General features: G+C 37.1%; 1 protein-coding gene across 1 annotated transcript in view; it reads left to right on the top strand.

The window, feature by feature from the left end:
• The window catches only part of LOC107097448 (voltage-dependent T-type calcium channel subunit alpha-1G-like), a 274,678-nt gene extending 255,973 nt beyond the window's left edge, over positions 1-18,705 (top strand). The window contains exons 19-23 of the mRNA XM_015394594.1: positions 1,172-1,351; positions 2,405-2,505; positions 8,802-8,925; positions 16,219-16,287; positions 18,457-18,705. Coding sequence (XP_015250080.1) covers positions 1,172-1,351; positions 2,405-2,505; positions 8,802-8,925; positions 16,219-16,287; positions 18,457-18,705 — 723 coding nt within the window. The remainder of the gene's footprint in view (positions 1-1,171; positions 1,352-2,404; positions 2,506-8,801; positions 8,926-16,218; positions 16,288-18,456) is intronic.
• The last annotated feature ends 492 nt before the right edge of the window (positions 18,706-19,197 follow it).

The raw sequence follows: 19,197 nt of genomic DNA, 5'->3' as shown, positions 1-19,197 counted from the left end.
ATAATTATCTCGTCTTTTTTTTATGAATATGCACTCAACACTGAATACAATGTATGCAAAGCTCATAGTTACATAGAATGCAAATACATAAAAGGACCCAAAAAAAACATAATCCTTATAAAATAAGGTTATTTAAACCAGGAGTCTGTGTTGATGGTGTTTGACAGACTATTTTGAGCCTAAATAGAGTTCCAGCACTGGGCAAAAGGAGCAGACATAAACAGATGTGTGCGCCATCTTCTGGCAGTATGGTAGAATTATCGGGAAAGCTAGGTGACAGTAGACACAGCTACTCAATATTGCCTTACAAAGCCAGAGTCTCCTGTAATGCCTTCGGATAAGGTGACAGCTCAGGGTGATCGGAAATGAACTGATATTTATCAAATAAACCAAACTACAACGACTTGTACAGTTGTAGCCACTCAAAATCTCCCCACTTTCCTTGATGAGTCCCTGGCTGCTCCATTACAATTCCTTTTTAAACATCAATCTTTTTACTAAAATATTCTTTCTGTCATGATTTGTGGACATTAAGATCTAAAGATAAGCATCATCTCCTGGTCAGACCCTGTGATTCAGGGTGGAGTCAAAGTAAAAAAAAATATGCATGCCCAGGAGAAGGATCAGGTCACTACAGTGGCTGGAAGTTGGAGGTGATTTTGCTGGGAGTTGCAGGGAAGTGAGGTGCCATTTGGCTGGCGTTTGACAGGGAAGGGCCATTTTGAGTGGCTGTTGCTGTATGTGACTCCTTCCTTGAGCCTCCTATCAGAACTTCAAGCGATAAAAAGAAATCCCATTCCTACTAAACTTAAACCCTTTATAATGATTAGAAATATTTCAATTAAATAAATACAAAAAGATGCAGATTAAAACTTATTGGTTGGAAGGAACCCAGACTCAACGCTTTAAAATACAATTTACCAGTAAGTGACATGTCATTGAGACTAGAAATGAATATGATCTTCAATAGTCTTCTGAACTCTAGCAGCTATGAAAGAAAACACCCTTTTTAAAACTGAAAAGATAATTTTCGAAGTGTGGGGTATAATTTCAAACATCTTCATATACATACACACATATGCACAATATCGCTGCTACATTACTGTGCCCCTTTAGATGTACATAGAGTTATTAATATGAATTTAGAAACCTTTTTTTCCTTTCCTTGTAGGTGCCCTACCTGCACCGCACATCCAGCATGCAGAGCTCCAGACCCCCTTCCCTGGGCCATGGCCGAACTGCAGAGCACAACGACTGTAATGGGAAGGGATCTCCATCAGCCCTCAGCCAGACTAATGTCTCTCAAGACGAAAACACTGAAGACGAGAATGTGGAGGAGGAGGTCAGCCAGGTGTGCATGTGCATGAATTACCTTAACACCTAGAATTACGTTTACACAAACATTCAGATCCTAAGATGTTAAACAGCAAATTTTTTAACAATTGACTATTCAAACTCTTATTGGCATATTTTGAAAAAATGCTCAAAAAAATCTAAGTTATACTTTAAAAAAAAAACTTTTATTGCTCTTTCACTACTAAGGATTTTACATACCATAACCTGAAGAAACTACAAATCACCCCAAAGAGTTTAACAGAGTTTTCACATTTAGGACAAACTTTAATTCTAGCTGTCTCTCTTCGGTTCTGGAGGCAGGCTTGTGAGCTTTTGCTTTGGGCTTGAAGTGAAGAGAATTTGATCCATACAAACAAATTGGGAGAATGTAATTCATAAAAAAAATAAAAATAAAATAAAATAAGCTTGCAAATAATGAATCTGGAAAAAAAAAAAACCATAACATTTAAAAAAACTAACGGAATGAAATCTTTATGTCCAATTGCAAAACTTTGCAACAATACTGGAACAAGATTCACTCCGTAAAAAAGTTTAGCATACGCAAATCCTAGATCTAGATTTTTGTTACTGTCTTTATTTCACCTACTGAGTCATTAGAAATGTTTCCCAGGTAACTAAAGATGCATGTTTTATCACAAAGCTACTTGATTATAATCGGTGGGTAGAGCAGCGTTTAATGACCTGACAGGTTGGTTTTTATCCCATAGATCATAAACATGTGTCACTGGCTGGCATAAAAGATGGCATTTAGATTTGCTTTACTTATGTGGCATCATGATTTGACAGTTTTAATATCATCTCATTACCAGGCTGGTCATATTCAGTTTATCTTTCCCGTTCAGACACATCTGATAAGTAGATAAAACCATAGATATTGATTTCCGATAGAAATATTAGGTTTGAAATGTATCCTTCTTTCATATTAAAACTGTAGTTCACAATATGTGTTTATTCACAAATGTTTGAGGGGGTGTTTTTATGTGTAAAACCACTTTAGCCCTCAGAAAGCTGGATAAGACATATTGTTCACCCTTTGTTCAATGTGCAGGGACGTTTGGCCAGGATACTTCGATGGATGGAGAAAAAGCAGCCAGAATGGTGCCGGCAGAGAGATACATGGTCCCTCTACCTGTTCCCCCCGGAGTCCAGGTATAGTTTACACCACTTCTAATTATTATTTTCATTAGATCTTGCAGACTTTTATCGTATAAAAACAAAATCACAAAAAAATTAAGCTATCTGAAGTATTTGTGCATTCCTCTACCAAACCACTGTAGTTTTATCACTACATTCCACTGACATCCCATAGTGCTGACATAGTTGTTTCCACGGAACATATGAAGGCATCAAAGTTTTGCCTTGCATTTTATATCAATTCCTATTCCCTCCCACACTTACACTTCAGAAGTCTCTTTCATCTGCACACTTCTTATGTCAGGGGTGAGTAAGCAGCAGCGTACGGCGGAGGGGAGATGTTCCAGCTGATTATGGTGTGTTATCTCAGGCTCGTGTGGAATCTTCAATCCTTTACAGTCTCTTACCTCTCCTTTCGTTTTGTCCCACATTTTGAGTTACTGATGAGGGTAAATTATTTTGTCTTTTAGGACATTTTTTCCCTGATGTCATAAAAATTTGATACGTACCCTACATTGAGCTCTGTCAAACTACCTGGTGGGTTAGCTCTCTGATATCTGTTGTATATATATTTTAAAAAGGTTTACTGTAGTATTATTTTCTTTGTCAGAGCAGTAGTCTTCTCTCGTTGCGTTTCTAGCTGGCTTTCACTCACAATAGGACGTAAGCTTTGGCACTGGCTGAGGATGACACTGAGGACACTGGCTCTGTGTGGTGCCTGTTTCTAACACCCTTCTGTGCTCAAAATCTCATCAAGATTTGGCAGCGGTGCAGCAGGGAACTAGAATCAAGCAGAGTGCACAACGACCTGAGCTCACCTCCTGCAGCCCTGAGTGCGCATTATTCATTCTACTGAAACCTATGGACAGTATTAATAAGTAGGGGGTGAGGAGCCTCTGCAGGCTCTCTGCAAGCCAGTAGCTTAAATATTTTGCCTCTTAAATATGAAGAATGTGCAAGTAGAAAAAGCACCAGGGATGTTCAGCGTCTACTGAGGGAGTTTGGTCTTGTTATTCCGCTGAGAAATATCCATTTCTCAGCCCATTCAGAATTTCTTACAATATTAAAATATTGTTAATAAATAACTATTACAAACTTACCTTATGTATGATTTAAAACACTTCCACCTAAAATGTGTTTTGCTCAACCTACTTACCCACGACACTTTGCATAAGCCAGTATCCATTTAACTTGACAGCTAAAGATTTTAGTTACTGCAATAGATGTCAACTGGTTTAAAAAAAGCCTCTATGATATTGTACTGCCTCAATCAATAAAGGCATTGATTAGGTTTGTGCTTTGAAAGACGTTATCAGATTCAACACATGTAGATTAAAGAAACGCAATCAAAGTTTTTTCTGAAAAAAATATCTTTAAAATAGCCTTTTTATTTGACTCTTTATGACTAAGTCAGCGTTTGATAAGCAGAAGGACACCTCAGTAGATCAGCGCTGATCTATAAGTCTGTAGTTCAATTTTATTCATCAACTTTTGGTTAGAAGTTCCTGTGCTGTTCGGTGGATGTGACGTCAATCACGTCCAGAGTAAATGGGTCAAAGTTATCAAACAATCTCAGCTCCACTCAGACACCAATGGCAACTCCATGTACTGTAAGGTGAAAAAAGTGAGACAACCCTTATTACTGTAAGGACGAGCACAAGTAGGAGCAGAAGAGTGCTGCAGTTGTGTGTTTTGGCCACAGGTGGCAGTATCATTAGAAAACTCTGTAATGCCTGTTTAAAGGTATAGAGGACTATCTTTTTTTTCCAGGTGGATCCTCTAAATAAGTGGTCCTCCTATTTGTCAATCATTCTGGTGATATGTTTACGTGATGCCGTCCTATGTGCTTGTCCCGTTAGCTATCTTTTTCTGTGCATTTGCACATTCAGGGGTATATCTCTGGTGAGCTACAGTTTGAGACAATCGTTGAAGCTCACCTTTCTCTCTATAGTTCTTTGAAATTGGCCGAAGGTTGTAAGAGAAAAAGTTTCTATGATGTGTATGAGAAGAAAAGAAAGGCCTCAGAAGAGGCAGATATATCCCAGAATGCTTTGCGTGGAGAGCTTTCCTTGCAAATTATGGGATTTGCTGTCACAGCGGCCTGTGGCCATAGGCTGTCGCTATCCGACAATGGCAACAAACAAATATGGCGCATTCACCGCGCAGTGGAGGAGGAGTTACATGACCAACGTGGACCAAAAAGTAGTGATCATTTGTCTGTCTGGTCAGTTAATTAATTTTGCTACAAAGTCCACGATATAATCCCCCTCATATGGTGATTGAGGAATTTAGTTCAGACACAGTAAGCTTGTATGATCTATGACAACTTTTAAACACGAGGAGAAATGGGCTCATGCATGTTCCTATGCTCTCGCACAATAGGTGTACCCTCTTGGGAGCGGGTACTGGGTTGTGCATGTGCATTTTTTTTTGTGTGAAGAGAAAAAATTTGTCAAAATCCTCCACAATACCTTTAATTCTTTATTAACTTGACATTCAAACATTTTATCAAACATTGGAGAAAAATAATTGGAAAACACTTTTTTTTTTTTTTTTTTACAAAATTTGTGTTTTGCTTTAACTCTGAGGTAATGCTAGTTTATTTCCTATCTTTTCTGAAATGATCATTTCAGTTTTTGGTTCAACACGTTCTACAAACCATTTAAATGTGATTGTACATTTCTTTTAATGCTGTTCTTTGGCTATATAAGTTTTGTATTCTGTTTTAACAAAAAATAAAACTAAAGCCATTGATAATTTTTTTCATGTCATTCTAAAAACCTTATAAACGTAATACTTTGAACCTTGTAAAGAGAAGCATTTCAACTGATTTTTGTGAAGGTCAGTCTCCATTACTAAGAGTTATATATTAACCCTGTAGTCTTAAAAGGTCTCTTTCAATAAGAATATCACTGGAAAGTGACCAAAAACCCCTTTGTTGGTCAATTCAAAAGATCAATATTTATGACTGTGATCCCAACCAAACACCTAAAATAGGATTTGAAGATCTTGAGTTTTAAAAAGTTATAAATTCTATCAGCTTTGACTCATAACTTAGGATACACTTCATGATGTCTAAAAAGCAGGAAACTTTCAGTGGTAGATATCAAATGCGTGTATGCCAGGCATCAGTCACGACCTTTTTTTTTTTTTTTACTGCGTGAAAACTCCAAAGGTCAGTAAATACCACTGGGGAGGCGTACTTCGGACAGTTGTCAGAATGTTTTTCTTATGAGGATGTCAAGATGTAAAGTTTTTTGGTGTTTTTTTTTTTTCTTTCAAAAAAGTGAGCAGAATGTGTTATTTTGTCTGAGCATCCATTGACAGTTTTAGCCTGTAGAAGAGATCCTTCCGTTTTCTCACTGTTAGTGTGTGTGTGTTTCTGGTTTTCCAAACCATTTCCGGTTAAAGTTCACTTCCAGATATTTGCCCTTTGAACCTCAGAGGAAGAGATGGAGCCGTGTGTCTCCCTTCCTCGGCCACTTGAGAAAAACAGACAAATTCTACATAATCAAGCTTCTGGTATGCAGATATTACTAATGCATGAGAAAGCAAAATGAGGTGAAAAACATACATGTCTTCTGACTCCGAGCAGTCAGGACTATGTTACCAAATAAAGCCAGATATCTAGATCTAGGCCTCCCGACATAATGCCCCTGCTGCACATTTATACCCACATGAGCCTTTAAATCTCATTTGATTCCCATTTTAAACCCTGACACCACCAAATAGAACAGTCACTGCTGGGATCTTTCAGTGTGTTTTCATGAGCTTAAAGCTTGGCAACCATTTAATGAAATTCAGCACAAGATAAAGCCTAAATTTTCACTTGTGCACTGCAGACTTTATTCTGAACTACCTTGCTTATGTCTATCAACTAAATTATTGTTTTTAAAGTATGTTTTAATAGAGTAAATCTCCTACAGGGCAGGAAAACTTTTCATCTTAAATAAATAGAGATTTCTGTCTGTCCTTTTTTCATGTAGTCAATCCAAATTTCCTTCTCAATAATCACTTAAGGTATTAATCACAATTTAGCAAGTTAGTCAGTTTTATTATAACACAGGTAGATGGCACGGATGCAACAGTGATGTTGCTTTTATGTTTTTTTTTTTCAGACTAAGTTAATGTTTTTATTCAAGCAGCAAGAACTGTCAATATAAATGAAGAAAGTAAACCAGACTTCAAGGCTTCAAGGTAGTTTAAGTAAAATTATGCTACATCGACTCAAATGAGTCTATGCCAAAAATGGTTTTCCTTAGATATAAATCTGATTGTATGATCTGATTGAATTGTCCCTGTAAAGTGCCTTGAGATGTGTTGTTGCTATATAAATAATGTGAATTGAACTGAATTGAAATTATCAGTGGAAAGTTATACTGATAAATGCAATTCAAAATAAATTCTATCATAGTCAGCTCAGGTACCTTAATGATATTATTTTATATTTATAGCTCACTTCACTTTGCTACTGTAGAAAGAAAACATTAACAAGAAGTTGAAATATGAGGAAGTTTTCTTTGTTCGCTGATTGACCTCCGCATCCCGCCCCTATGCAACAAAGAAGTAGCCGAAGGTTATTTTGTAAACAGCTGGAATTTTCTCCACCAGCTCGTCTCAAAAGCAGCTTGACCTAATATACTGCCATACAATTAGGCCCTTAATTATTGAAGAAAACACAGCCATGCGTTGCATGCAGTCTGTTAAAGACCATAAAATACTCCTGACTTTTCAACATATATCTTCCAAAAAATCTTTTGTTTAGTTTTGGTTTAATCATATAAAAATTGCCTGCCATCCCGCTGTGTTGTCCCAGCCTGTGCAGATAGGTTTTCTTTGATAATTTAATTCTAGTATTGTTATTCCCGACCGCCCAAATATATTTAAATGTTCACAGAATCTCTCTCAATCGTCCATCATTCTACCGATGGCTTCTTTTTGGCAATGAAAGCAGAAATTTTGGTTTTCAAATTTGTTCCCGGATTTTCAGAAATGCTAAAACAGGCATATGTCACGCGCAGTTAAATTTAAGATATGAAAAATTACTTTGCACATAACGGCATTGCACTTGCATATTCCCAATCTATAAATTGCGGTGTGTGGTCATTAGAATATGACCAGCATATTGATGAAGGGTGTAAGTCAAAAAAGACATTCTTGCACATACTGACTGCTAAATTGAAGAAGGTGCAAGTAACTTTGTACCTTCTTTGAAGATCTGCTCTGTGCATACAAACATGTTTGCACCTTTTGGAAGATATACAAAATTTTTAAGGACCTGTGTCTCAGTCTCCCCTCTGAGAGTCGGTTCATTCAGATTGTTAGGGTGGCAATCATGACTTTTTTCAAACCGGAGATTAAAACATACATTTTGTGTTACTGCCTATTGAAGATTATAATCTGGGATTGTGTTAAACAGTGAGGAGGAAAGAATGTAGTGCAAACACCAGCAGCTAACAGGGCTTTAAATTTAATTCAACAATAGACATAGATTGAATAAAAGAATAAAAATAAATAACCTTAAACAAAAAAAAAAAAAAATGTATGGACGCTTTCTCATGGTTGCTCCTTCCAAGCAAAACGCAACACTAGATAAGAAGTTTGCACAGGTGGGAATCCTGAGTGGAGAAAACACCCCTTTTCTTTTTCTTCTCATGATGGCTAATAGTGAAATTTTCTCTTTGGTATGACAGAGACTGATGACAGAGGCATAGAAACGTCCAATTTTTCGGGTGTAAATATGCAGATTATAACAACATCAAGCAAACATTTTAGTTAACCTTGACAGTAGCAGAATATTAGTTAATGGAGGAAAAAAAAAAGGGAAAACCCTGTAAGCAACCAGTGCAACCAGTGTCCTCCCACTGAGGGGAATTTAGAATATTTGTCAAAGTGTCTAGAGTTTCTTCTCAATCCAGTGTAAAGTGGACATATATTTTCATAAACTATTAGCCTTTAAATGCATTTATGCCTCAAATAAAATTAGTTAATTATTTTCCTTATAGGGATGTTAATTTTCTAATGAATGCAATGCAAGTGAACCATGTCCTGAGAATTTTGTGGTTAAAGCTCTTTTAAAAAATGGACACCGTCGATGTTTCCATCTCACTCTCTCCTTGAACGCAACAGCTTTGAAATATCTAAAGATAACAGCAATACTTTTTGCAGTAAAATCAATGCACACAAAAAATTAAATGAAAGACTAAAATATTTATGATCTCTTGTTGCATTTGTGTCTCAGCTAATATATATTCCTAAAGTTGAGTTAATTAGCTATAAAAAATATAACTTGTTTCTGTTTTTCTTCACAGATGCCGCAGGCAATGTGAAAAGATCATCAACCATAAAATGTTTGACCATGTTGTGCTGGTCATCATTTTTCTCAACTGCATCACCATCGCCATGGAGAGGCCTGGCATCAGTCCTGACAGTGCGGTGAGCATCACATAATCCTATATTAAGTTCCACTCTTTATTAAGGCATTTTTTGGGGGGGGCTGCATTCTGGTTTTATAGAAATAAAAGGAACTTTCTGCATTACTACTTCTGGCATTCAGAAAGATAATAAACAAAAACTAATTTTTTTTGCAGGAGCCCTTGAACTTTCTTTTAAATAGGTTTGCAGAATTCAAAACATAACATTACAAAAGTGATATGTCCGCCATCAATTGATCATCAAATCAAGTTTGTTCAATTCTCAACAATCTATATGGTGCAGAAAGTGCTTCACAAGTTGATTTTAAACAAGTTGTCAAATAGATAAAATATGAAAATGTAAAGGTAAGAAAATAACAGGATAAAAGAGATAAAAACAAAAAATACACATTAGTACAATTCAAACTGTTTTCGATGCTATAAGGAAAAGTAGTGAAACCAGAATATAAACTAATAGAAAATTTGTTCTACAGCTGAACTGCTAGGAATGAAAGGCCTGTCTGAATAGTTGATTTTGTTAGCTGTGATTTTTAAGACTCCAGGTCAGTAATGGATTGTACAGTAGTAGCCATTCAAAATTTCCCCACTTTCCTTGATTTGCCCTTTGCTGGCCCTTTGCTGGCCCTTGCCTGGTTCCCTACAATTCCTTTTTAAACATCAGTCCTTATTATGAAATATTATTTCTATCATGATCTGGGGACGTTAAGATATAAAGAGAAGCATCATATCTTGGTCAGACCCTGTAATTCAGTGAAACGGTTAAGTCAGAGTAAAAAAAAAAAATCCACGCCCAGGAGAAGGCCAGTGGCTGGAAGTTGGAGGGGATTTTGCTAGCAGTTGCAGGGGAATAGGCTGCCATTTAGCTGGTGTTTGACTTGGAAGGGCCATCTTGAATGGCCGCTACTTTAGCTCTGGTGGTCTAGCATTCCTCAACAATCATTCTCTCTTTTGAACCTAGCACTGGAGACATGCAGGGTTATACATCTGCTGAGTGCAGGGCTCTGGTTGCAAAAACTTTAAAGTTCAGACAAAGGCGCTTGAGCTATTTGAGTAGTGACTTTAAAAGAACAAGCAGGATTTTAAAATCTATCCTTAATCAACCTGGAAGCAAGTGGAGAGAGGAGAGAATGGGTGTAATATGGACGCCTTTGAGAGACACTGGGCAGCTGCATTTTTGCATTGACCGAGCTAATGAAGAATAGAATTGCTACAGTACTTCCTGCAGAGAGAGCATTACAGTTGTCCAGCCTTGAACTAATGAATTCATGCATTGCTTTTTCCAGCTTAGTCTTGAATAGAAATAGAAATATTTTCACTTTTGATAGTACTACCTTTAAGGTATAGTGGAGGAAGTTATTTTTCCGAGTGGATCTTCAAAATAAGTGGTCCTCCTAATTGTCAATCATTCTGGGTATATGTTTACTTCAGGCCATCCTCGTGTTCGTCTTCATTTACTGGTGGTGAATCTGACATGGTGAAAAAATTGCAAATCTTCTTTAGGAAAGTAAGCTTGTATGAGCGATGCATACAGCTACTTTTAAACAGAGCATGCAAGAGGAGAAACAGGCTTGTGCACACGCTCAAGTGTTTAATAGGTGTTCCCTGTTAGCTGGTACAGGGTTGTACATGTGCATTTTTTTAAAAATGGAGAGGGCAGGTCTTTTCAAAAGTTCTCTAAAATCTTCCACTGTACCTTTAAGTATAGCCTGCTCTGACCACTAAGTTAAGTAGTTTAGAAAACCTCAGGGTGCTGATAAAAATCACACCTAAATTTCTAGTGTCTGAAGTTAAAAGGGGGGAAATGGGACCAGAGCTTGAGGTCTGACAAGATTGTTTCAGATCAAAGAGAACCTTTCTAATTTTCCCTTCATTTACATGATGAAGTTTGATGTCAGACAAACAGTTTTGAAAATACCAAAGATTTGTTTAGCTGTTTTGTTTCACTTGAATGTTAATAAAAAAAAAAAATCAGTTAGCCTTAACATTAACAAGATTACCAAGAGGAAGAAAAAAAAAGTAGCCATCAGTGAGTCTAAATCCAGACACCACCGTACAGAATTTGTTCTGTAGCTTACACTCTGAAGAGAAATAGAGCGGAACATTGTATAAGCAGGGAACCACTCTTGTTTGACTGTGAGCCAGTTGCTCAGGGTGATATGTGCTTTACCTCTGTATTTGCTGCACTGCATCATCTACAACATCAATGCCTTAGCTGATGCGGCAGCCTTTCCAACAGAGTAAAAGTGGCAGGGCATCCTGCCACCTTTGCCCTGCTTTAACACAGACAAATGTATATTTGTCTATATATATATATACACTCTTGATTAATGTCTAAAAGGAATCGGAAGGTCTCACCTGTGCTAACTGGTCCTTGTGGATTGCAGGGTCATGCACACACAGATTTTTATCATTTACAACTTCAACTTTTAAGCAAATACCCACCATCCATCCCAGCAGCCTTTCTAACACTCAGGTCAGCGAGTGGTATTCTAGAAAATCACTTTTTCAGCACCGCCACACTGTGGCCATCATTAAAATGAGGTGGAAATACACAACTTAGCAAGCATCCTGATACAAGAGAAAGAACAGTCATTACAGTTCTCTAGATTCCATTTGTAATGGCTGTTCACGGCGGCTGCTTATTTGTCCGTCTGCGTTGTTCTGTATTAATGAAGTCGATTGTAAATCGATTTGCTCTCGCTGATTTTGTTCTGAGTTGCTTCCAACAGCCCAAACATGTATAATTTATCAGTTTGTTGCATCTGTTTATAAGGAGCTGCTTTACATCACCCTCTTTGCCAGCTTTAAAAAAAACAAAACAACAATAGCACTTTCTCCAAAATGAAATCTATTCATCAATACAAAGATGAAGTGCTTTTGGGTGTCGAATGCAGGCTGAATAATTATTTCATTATCATATTTCATTGGGAGTTATATCAAACAGTTTGCATTTGGCCTGTTGTTCGTTTCTGTTTTCATTTTGTTGCATTTGGCCTGTTGTCCGTTTCTGTTTTCATTTGTTGCTTGGGGTTGCCTGGATATTGTCATCATTTCATCAGCTCAGGGTAAATAAACTAAGTGAATGATTATACAGTAATATCTATAATTATTTATCATTTCTCAAAGAGGCAGGAGATAATACACTACTGTCCAAAATTACGAATTGAATCATATCAGCATTGAATGCAGTACAGTAAATTAAAGTCAAAACCAAGGCTTTATGATAGATTTATCTCCTTTACAGTTCAACCCTTCCCTAAATCGCTGTGAGAGGACATGTTTGTGTTAAAGTGGAAAAAACAACACAATGACAATTATTTAAGGACAGTAATGGGGGAGTTGCTTGAATTTATCATTTGTTTGCCTTCAGCTAGAGGCGAAATTGTTTTCCTTATTCATGTTCTGCCTATTTATGGGGAGAAATTCAGAAACTAAATTATGTTTGTCCATGCAAAATTTTAAATTGTCTTGACTTGAAAGTAACTGTCACAAAATGTGAACTATATTTAATCATTTGGAAATGATTAAAACTTTAAAACCGTTGAGTTTGACTATTTTCACTTTGAATTCTAAAATTCATAATTTTTCTTCCCACACATCCAGATACTTAAGAAAGACCAAAGTAATCAAACACAGATTGATCTCCTGCATAGGGTGAAACCATGTAGTTGCATTGAGACCTTTTGTTTAATTTATAAAACATTGTGTGGAATTCATACTAAAATGAATCCTGAAATCCTGAAAATTAAGTCCTACAAAAAATCGGAATTTTAATAAAAGTGCATGTACAACATCTAACAATATCCTTTGTAGATCACAGCTATGCCTTAAAGTTTGCCACTTTTTGCCCACATTCAACCATAAATGGTCAATGCAAAGCTTTAACCATGGATTCAGGGAGATCCAATCTTGCTGCAAAGCAGCAGAGCTAGCCAGTGTCCCAAAGAGCAGCCCAAAAGTGGCACAATAAGGTAAAAGCAAAAAAATTAACTTTTCTTTTTCTCGTAAACAAGAAATCACATTTTTCAGCCCTTAAAAAATAGAAACCCTGTTACAGTAATCAAACTTTGCTGTTTATTCTAGAGAGGCATAAAATATAATACCATTGGGTGCTGCTAAAACTGACCTTTATGGACCATCTCAACAGAGATGACAGCTGAACTGTAGAAAAAAACTCTAAATCATATCAGAGACTCTGCAGCACAATGACAACGCCAAACCACAACACTGCATATTTGCACCATATATATTTAATGCTCTGAACTTCCATATTAATGCGTTTTTTCACCATGTTATTTTTCCCCCCACACTGTTTACATTTGATTACTGCTGCACTTTAAGGAATAGAAATATCATGAAAGCTGCACAAAATGATTTTTTTTATACATTCTGTGTGTACAAAATGACAATAACAGCTGTCTCAGAGGAAATTCTAGTGATACCATTCCTGAAAGTAAAAACTGCATAATGAACAGGCTTGTTGTCTCTTTCCATTTTAAATATATGTTATTTAGAGCTCTTCTGAGCATATAGGATGGTAGTGCAGGTCGTGGGAAAGACAGCCCCCTCCACCATGCATAGACATTAAGAGGCAGGACAGGGTTTTCTCTCTTTAGGCAGAGGGAGAAAAGGGAGAATAAGCACTTGCTGAGTGCTTCTTTTTCGTGGTAGCCTTCTTGTTTTTCCTCCTCTGTCCTTGTTAAGCTTACTAAGTAAACTCCAGTCATATTAGTGAACATGCAGAGGACATGCTGCAGGGCAAAGACGTGGCACTGTATTTGAAAGGTAATAATATACTGACTTTATGGTGTAGATACTTTTGAACGGTTATAGGTTGTTTTTGTAAAAAAAAAAAAAATTAACTCGGTATGGGAACATGGCAACAGCTAGTATTTTTAATATGTTTTTTAAATATATTTGACACATTTTTACAGATGGAAAGACTCAAATGTCTTTTACAGTTTGGATTAAAACGAGATTTTTTTATGATTTTTGCCCGTCTGTCTTCGAGCTCATCAAATACACCTGCCATCCACCTACAGTGGGAGCACAATCAGTCCATTCCCTCCACCTGTAGATCCCCTTTTTTATTTTGGTTCTCTGCAGATGGTTGGCACCAGATTTTTTAAAGGTCTTGAGCTAGTGGATGTCCAGCTTTTTCCCCTGCTCATTTCCAAATCTTTGACCACAACCATATTACCAAGGATTTCTCTGTCTTACCAAGCGTATGTCAGACACCTCTGTCTGTTGACTCGGAGCTGACTGTTACCTATACCCTGAATCTTTCAACTCCTGCCATTCTGCCCATCAACCACGTTTATCACCTGTTGCTGTGAGCAGCCAGGTCTGCATCTGCTTCCTCAGCATTTCCCCAGCTAAGGCTCACCTGTCTGAATGAAGCTTCTGATCCCTTTTTTTTTAATTAACCCTTGAAGGACAACACCATGTCTGGCATCACAGATAGAAGAAGTTTCTAATAATAACAATAATGAATAAGTAATAGAAATAAAAACCATTGCAGGTGCATTAATAAAACCTGATTGGTAAATTCATCCATCGATCCATTCCTCCATCCGTCGATCCGTCCCTCAGTCCATCCATCTGTGCATCCATCTGTCCGTTCATCCATCTATCCATCAATCCACCCATTAGATGGCTTTACAGGTTGTTCTGATCAGATGGTAGGATCACCTTAACTGAAACCCTTAATGTAAATGAACCATTGCATCCCCTCAAACCTTCTTGGATAAAAGAGCATTTCATAGTAGCTCTAAGGGTGAATCCAGCCATCCTATAAAGAAAGCTAATTTTAGCTGCTGGCATCCAAATTCTCATCGTTTAATTTTTAATCTATATATGTTGTAGCCCAGATAGAATGAAAATCAAAAGCTTTACATTTGACTCAGTTCAAGTCTTTGTTTACTAAGAACCAACTAAAGCAATACTGCAACATTACTGCATTGCCAACAGCATGAATAGATGCCTTATGTTCTGCAGACCTAATGCATCTATTCATCTCTTGCTCTATCTTATTTTCATCTGTGAACATCACTGAAGGTTATAAGATAACTGAACTCTCACTTGATGCAGAGACTGACAATTGACCTGCAGGGAGAAGTCTAACTGATTTGTAGTTAAGAACCATGGCTCAGGACTTAGAATAGTCGAATGCTTTCTGTTTAGCTGCAAACTGGAGTGCACAAAGAAAGACACCAGAGAACGAAAAATATGTCTGATCAGGTAAGGTTCTCATCTGTTTTGTTGCCTGATGACAACTTTTAGTTTAGTTTGCTCTCGTTTGAAGGGAGTCTCTGATAGCTGCAATGCAGTAGGGCCTACTTTCGGTCTCAGGACTTGTTTTGTAATGAACCTGTCTCTTTCAAGTTACATAGGAGTGTTTTTGGGAAGGGCAATCTGCATTGAGCATCTATACTATACAAGTGCACCTTGTTGACCTGAAAAAGTCTTTAGTATATAAAATGAACCTAATGTTTATGTCAAAAGCATCAAAGTTTTCCTCTGAGTATAGCAGCTTAACAATGTCCAAAGATTTATGCATCTTGACTGATAGTCTGAGGTTGTAATCTAGATCTTGCAGTAGGAGCTAAATAAAGGTTCTCATGTTGGATTACAGAGGATCCAGTTAAGGTGCAAGGATTTAACAGCTCAGACATATTTTATCAGCTGGAGTATTTTCAAATAAATCCTAAAGTAACAGATAACCATTAAAGAAATGTTTAAAAAAGCAAGATTGAAATTCAGCTTAGGTTTAAATATTGGGAATCCTCAGAACGAACGTCAAAAACCACAACTCAGTAGTTCTATCTTAAATTAACAGAAGAAAACCAATGGATTAATGTATTAACTACAAACACATTTTAGAAACAGAAAGGACAATGCTGCAGTTCAAACCTTTATTCAGCAAGCTATAAAACAAGACAATTAACAGTTTTACCAGGACTTAGGAATTAATTTAAAAGAAAATGTTAATTTTACATAACCTTAAAGACATTATTTTCTATTTGTTAGAAAAAAAACCTTTTATAATTTTTTTTGCTGGAATATTTCCAGGAGTATGAATTAAACACCAACACTCACAAGGGTCTTCTAGCTGTCAAAAGACTACAGCAGGCGATCGAGAAAGGTTTAGAGTTCAGATAACAAATGAGGAAAACAGATAAATTATTGTGCAGGACTCAACTAGTTTAGTGGGAAAACTTTAGGCTTAATGGAAAAATAAATCTGAGAGAGCACTTGAATTCTAAACAATTTGTGTCACCTTGTTGTTCTGCAGGAGCGGATCTTCCTGATGTGGTCTGACTACATCTTTACAGCGATATTTGTGGCAGAGATGACCGTAAAGGTGAGAATTCACATGGTGTTTGCTTTTTACATCAGTCTTCTAACGCTTTTCCATGACCCTGACGGACAAGGGGTAGAAGATGTGGCCACTTATCCATTTGACATTAACCCATAAATAGCGGTTGCCTACCACCAGCAATAGGCGGGTGAAAGGCTGAGTTCAAAACCATCCACACAAACCCCTAAGGTCAATTTAGGGACTTATGATAACCTAGGAGTACTGTAATCTTTGGACTGTCAGAGGAAACCAGTGTACCCCTAGAGAACCTAGGTATGCACAGAGAAAAAAAGCAAAATGTTAGCAGAAAAAAAATAGAGTTAGAACCAGGAATTTCATGCTGTGAGCCAACAGTGTTACAAATTTTTGTTTCCTTTTAAGATAAATTATTTGTTTTCCATTTGATAAAACTTAGCTTCAAATCCCCAAATTGCCTTTTAGAATCATTTACTAAATTGCTTTATTCTGGTGAAATCTGTTTTCTTTTGCAGTCTTCGTTGAAGTCATCTGCAACTTACTTTCATACTCTAGACTGTTATTGATGCTGAAATGCTACAGTAGCTCTCATAAATTATATTGTAGGAATTATAAAAACACATCTAATTTATCTCAGGTATTTAACCAAGCAAATAAATAAAGTAAAATCTCTGTGAATAATACATAAAAATTTAAATTCAAACCAATAACTGCACAGCAAACTTCAATACCTGGTCAAATGTGTCTTTTTTTTTTTTTGGTTTGAAAGATGAAATAACTATATTAGAACAATTATTTAAATCTGCTGCTGAAGTTAGTATTAACTTTAACCACCATTACCCAATCATTAAATTATAATAGACAAGCATGAATTATTTTAATACACACTTAATGTTAAAGTCCATGATTATTGATATACGTGGTACCTGAAATACAATTTTGGAAACCTTAATCAAATATGAATGAACAAATTCTTTTATGAATACAACTGTTTCCTCTTTTAATAGTCATGGACTGCTGGCCATGATGAATTTCTTAAACATGTAAGGTTTTGATTTAAAGTCCATATCAACATAAAGAAACGGGGAGACCAGGCCATGGAAAAAGGATGGAAAAATGAGGAGACCAACCTAAAGATCCAGCGGGAAATTATGGCAAACTGTGAACTTAAGCACTGACCGAAATTAAGAGAATAAATCTAGACGCTGGTGTAATATGGATCATCTACCACAAAAAGGAACAAACTATAAACTAAGGGGAGACAACAACAGATATATTGTGCTGTAAGGTAAATGAACTAGAATTCCCGGAAAACAGAATGCAGTGAATATGCACTAAACCAGACCTAAAGGAATCAACTAATATTTGAACTCTTAAAAAACATTGAAATTATGAAAAAGAGGCACAAAAGAAACCAAACTTGATAAATCCCTCAGGTCCATAGCTCTTGATAGAAGTGAAATCTCCCATATAACTACAAAAGCTCAAAGCCCCAAAACACAATGGAAATTGGAGAGAAAAGGCTGGAAAAAAGGAACCAGGAGAGAGAAACGGCATTCATGCACAGAAGGATTGTCGCACAGGAAAAGGATTGTCTCGCCTGTATTTAAATGGCTTGGCTTTGAATGGAGGTCCAATCAGGCGTGGGCAGCACCAGGCAGAGGCAGAGGAGAGGAAAGTTCATGGGTGTCACTCATTCAAAGTCTCTGTCTCTATTTTTGGCCTAGTTACTTAGGAATGGATGTGTATTCACTCATACACCCAGTCATGATTTTACAATTTCAGAGTATCTAACACTGAATTACATTTGATGGATGCATATTACATTTTTTGTAAAGGCTTACCAAAAGAAACCCCCCACCCCTTAAAAAAAAAAAAAAACTTATCTTCAGTTTTCCCTAAATTATAAGAGATGCTTAAGTAAATAGTTCATTATAAGGTGTGAGTATATGGTGCCTATCTAAATATGTTTTTTTTTATTTGTTAATCTACTAAATTTTGTAGTATAAAATAAGTTATTTGTTTGAGGGTTATTTTACACCCTCACCTATGGTCATGAGGTCTGGGTAATGATTGAAAGGACGAGATCCAGAATACAAGCGGCCAAAATAAGTTTCCTTCACAGGGTAGCTGGACGCACCCTTTGAGATCGGGTGAGGAGCTCAGAGTAGAGTTGTTGTTCCTCTATGTCGAAAGGAGCCAGATGAGGTGGCTCGGGCATTTGTTCCGGATGCTTCCTGGTCCCCTCCCTCAGGAGGTGTTCCAGCCATGTCCCATTGGGAGGAGGCCTGGTGGAAGGCCAAGGACACTGGAGGGATTATGTCTCTGTGCTGGCCTGGTGTCGCTTTTGGATTCCCTGAGAGCAGCTGGAGGACGTGTGTGTGGATCGGGAAGTCTGTGCATCTTGGCTTAGACTGCTGCCTCCGCGACCCGGCCACGGATTAACGGATGGATGGATGGATGGATGGATGGATGGATGGATGGATGGATGGATGGATGGATGGATGGATGGATGGATGGATGGTTCTTTTACAATGGGGCATTTACAGATTAAGTTCATACAGAAAATTATAGTTAGAGATAAAGTTCCCCCTAAAAATGTTACTAGGTTAGAGGACTACTACTCCATCATATGTGTACTCCAGTAAAATTGACTGGTAGCCATCCAACTCTAGTAAAAAAGTATTTGGTGAAAGCATTACTGTACTTCACTACTCAGTAAAAGACTATCAGACATAATCTCAGGGGTGTTTCTATAAGGTATTAACTTAGGTAATGAAGATAAAGGGTGTACATTGGGCTTACAGCTCCTAAGTTATTTGCAAAATAGGTGAGAATTTCCCAAAATGAGTTGGATGTTAAGAGGTTAAATGCCACAATTTTCAAATATCTTTGAAATTTTTGAGAATGCCCTGCGATGGACTGTTGACCTGTTCA

The sequence above is a fragment of the Cyprinodon variegatus genome, unplaced genomic scaffold (genome assembly GCF_000732505.1).
Source record: "Cyprinodon variegatus isolate N-32 unplaced genomic scaffold, C_variegatus-1.0 Scaffold697, whole genome shotgun sequence".
Lineage (NCBI taxonomy): Eukaryota > Metazoa > Chordata > Actinopteri > Cyprinodontiformes > Cyprinodontidae > Cyprinodon > Cyprinodon variegatus.
This window is presented reverse-complemented; position numbering and strand designations above follow the sequence as displayed.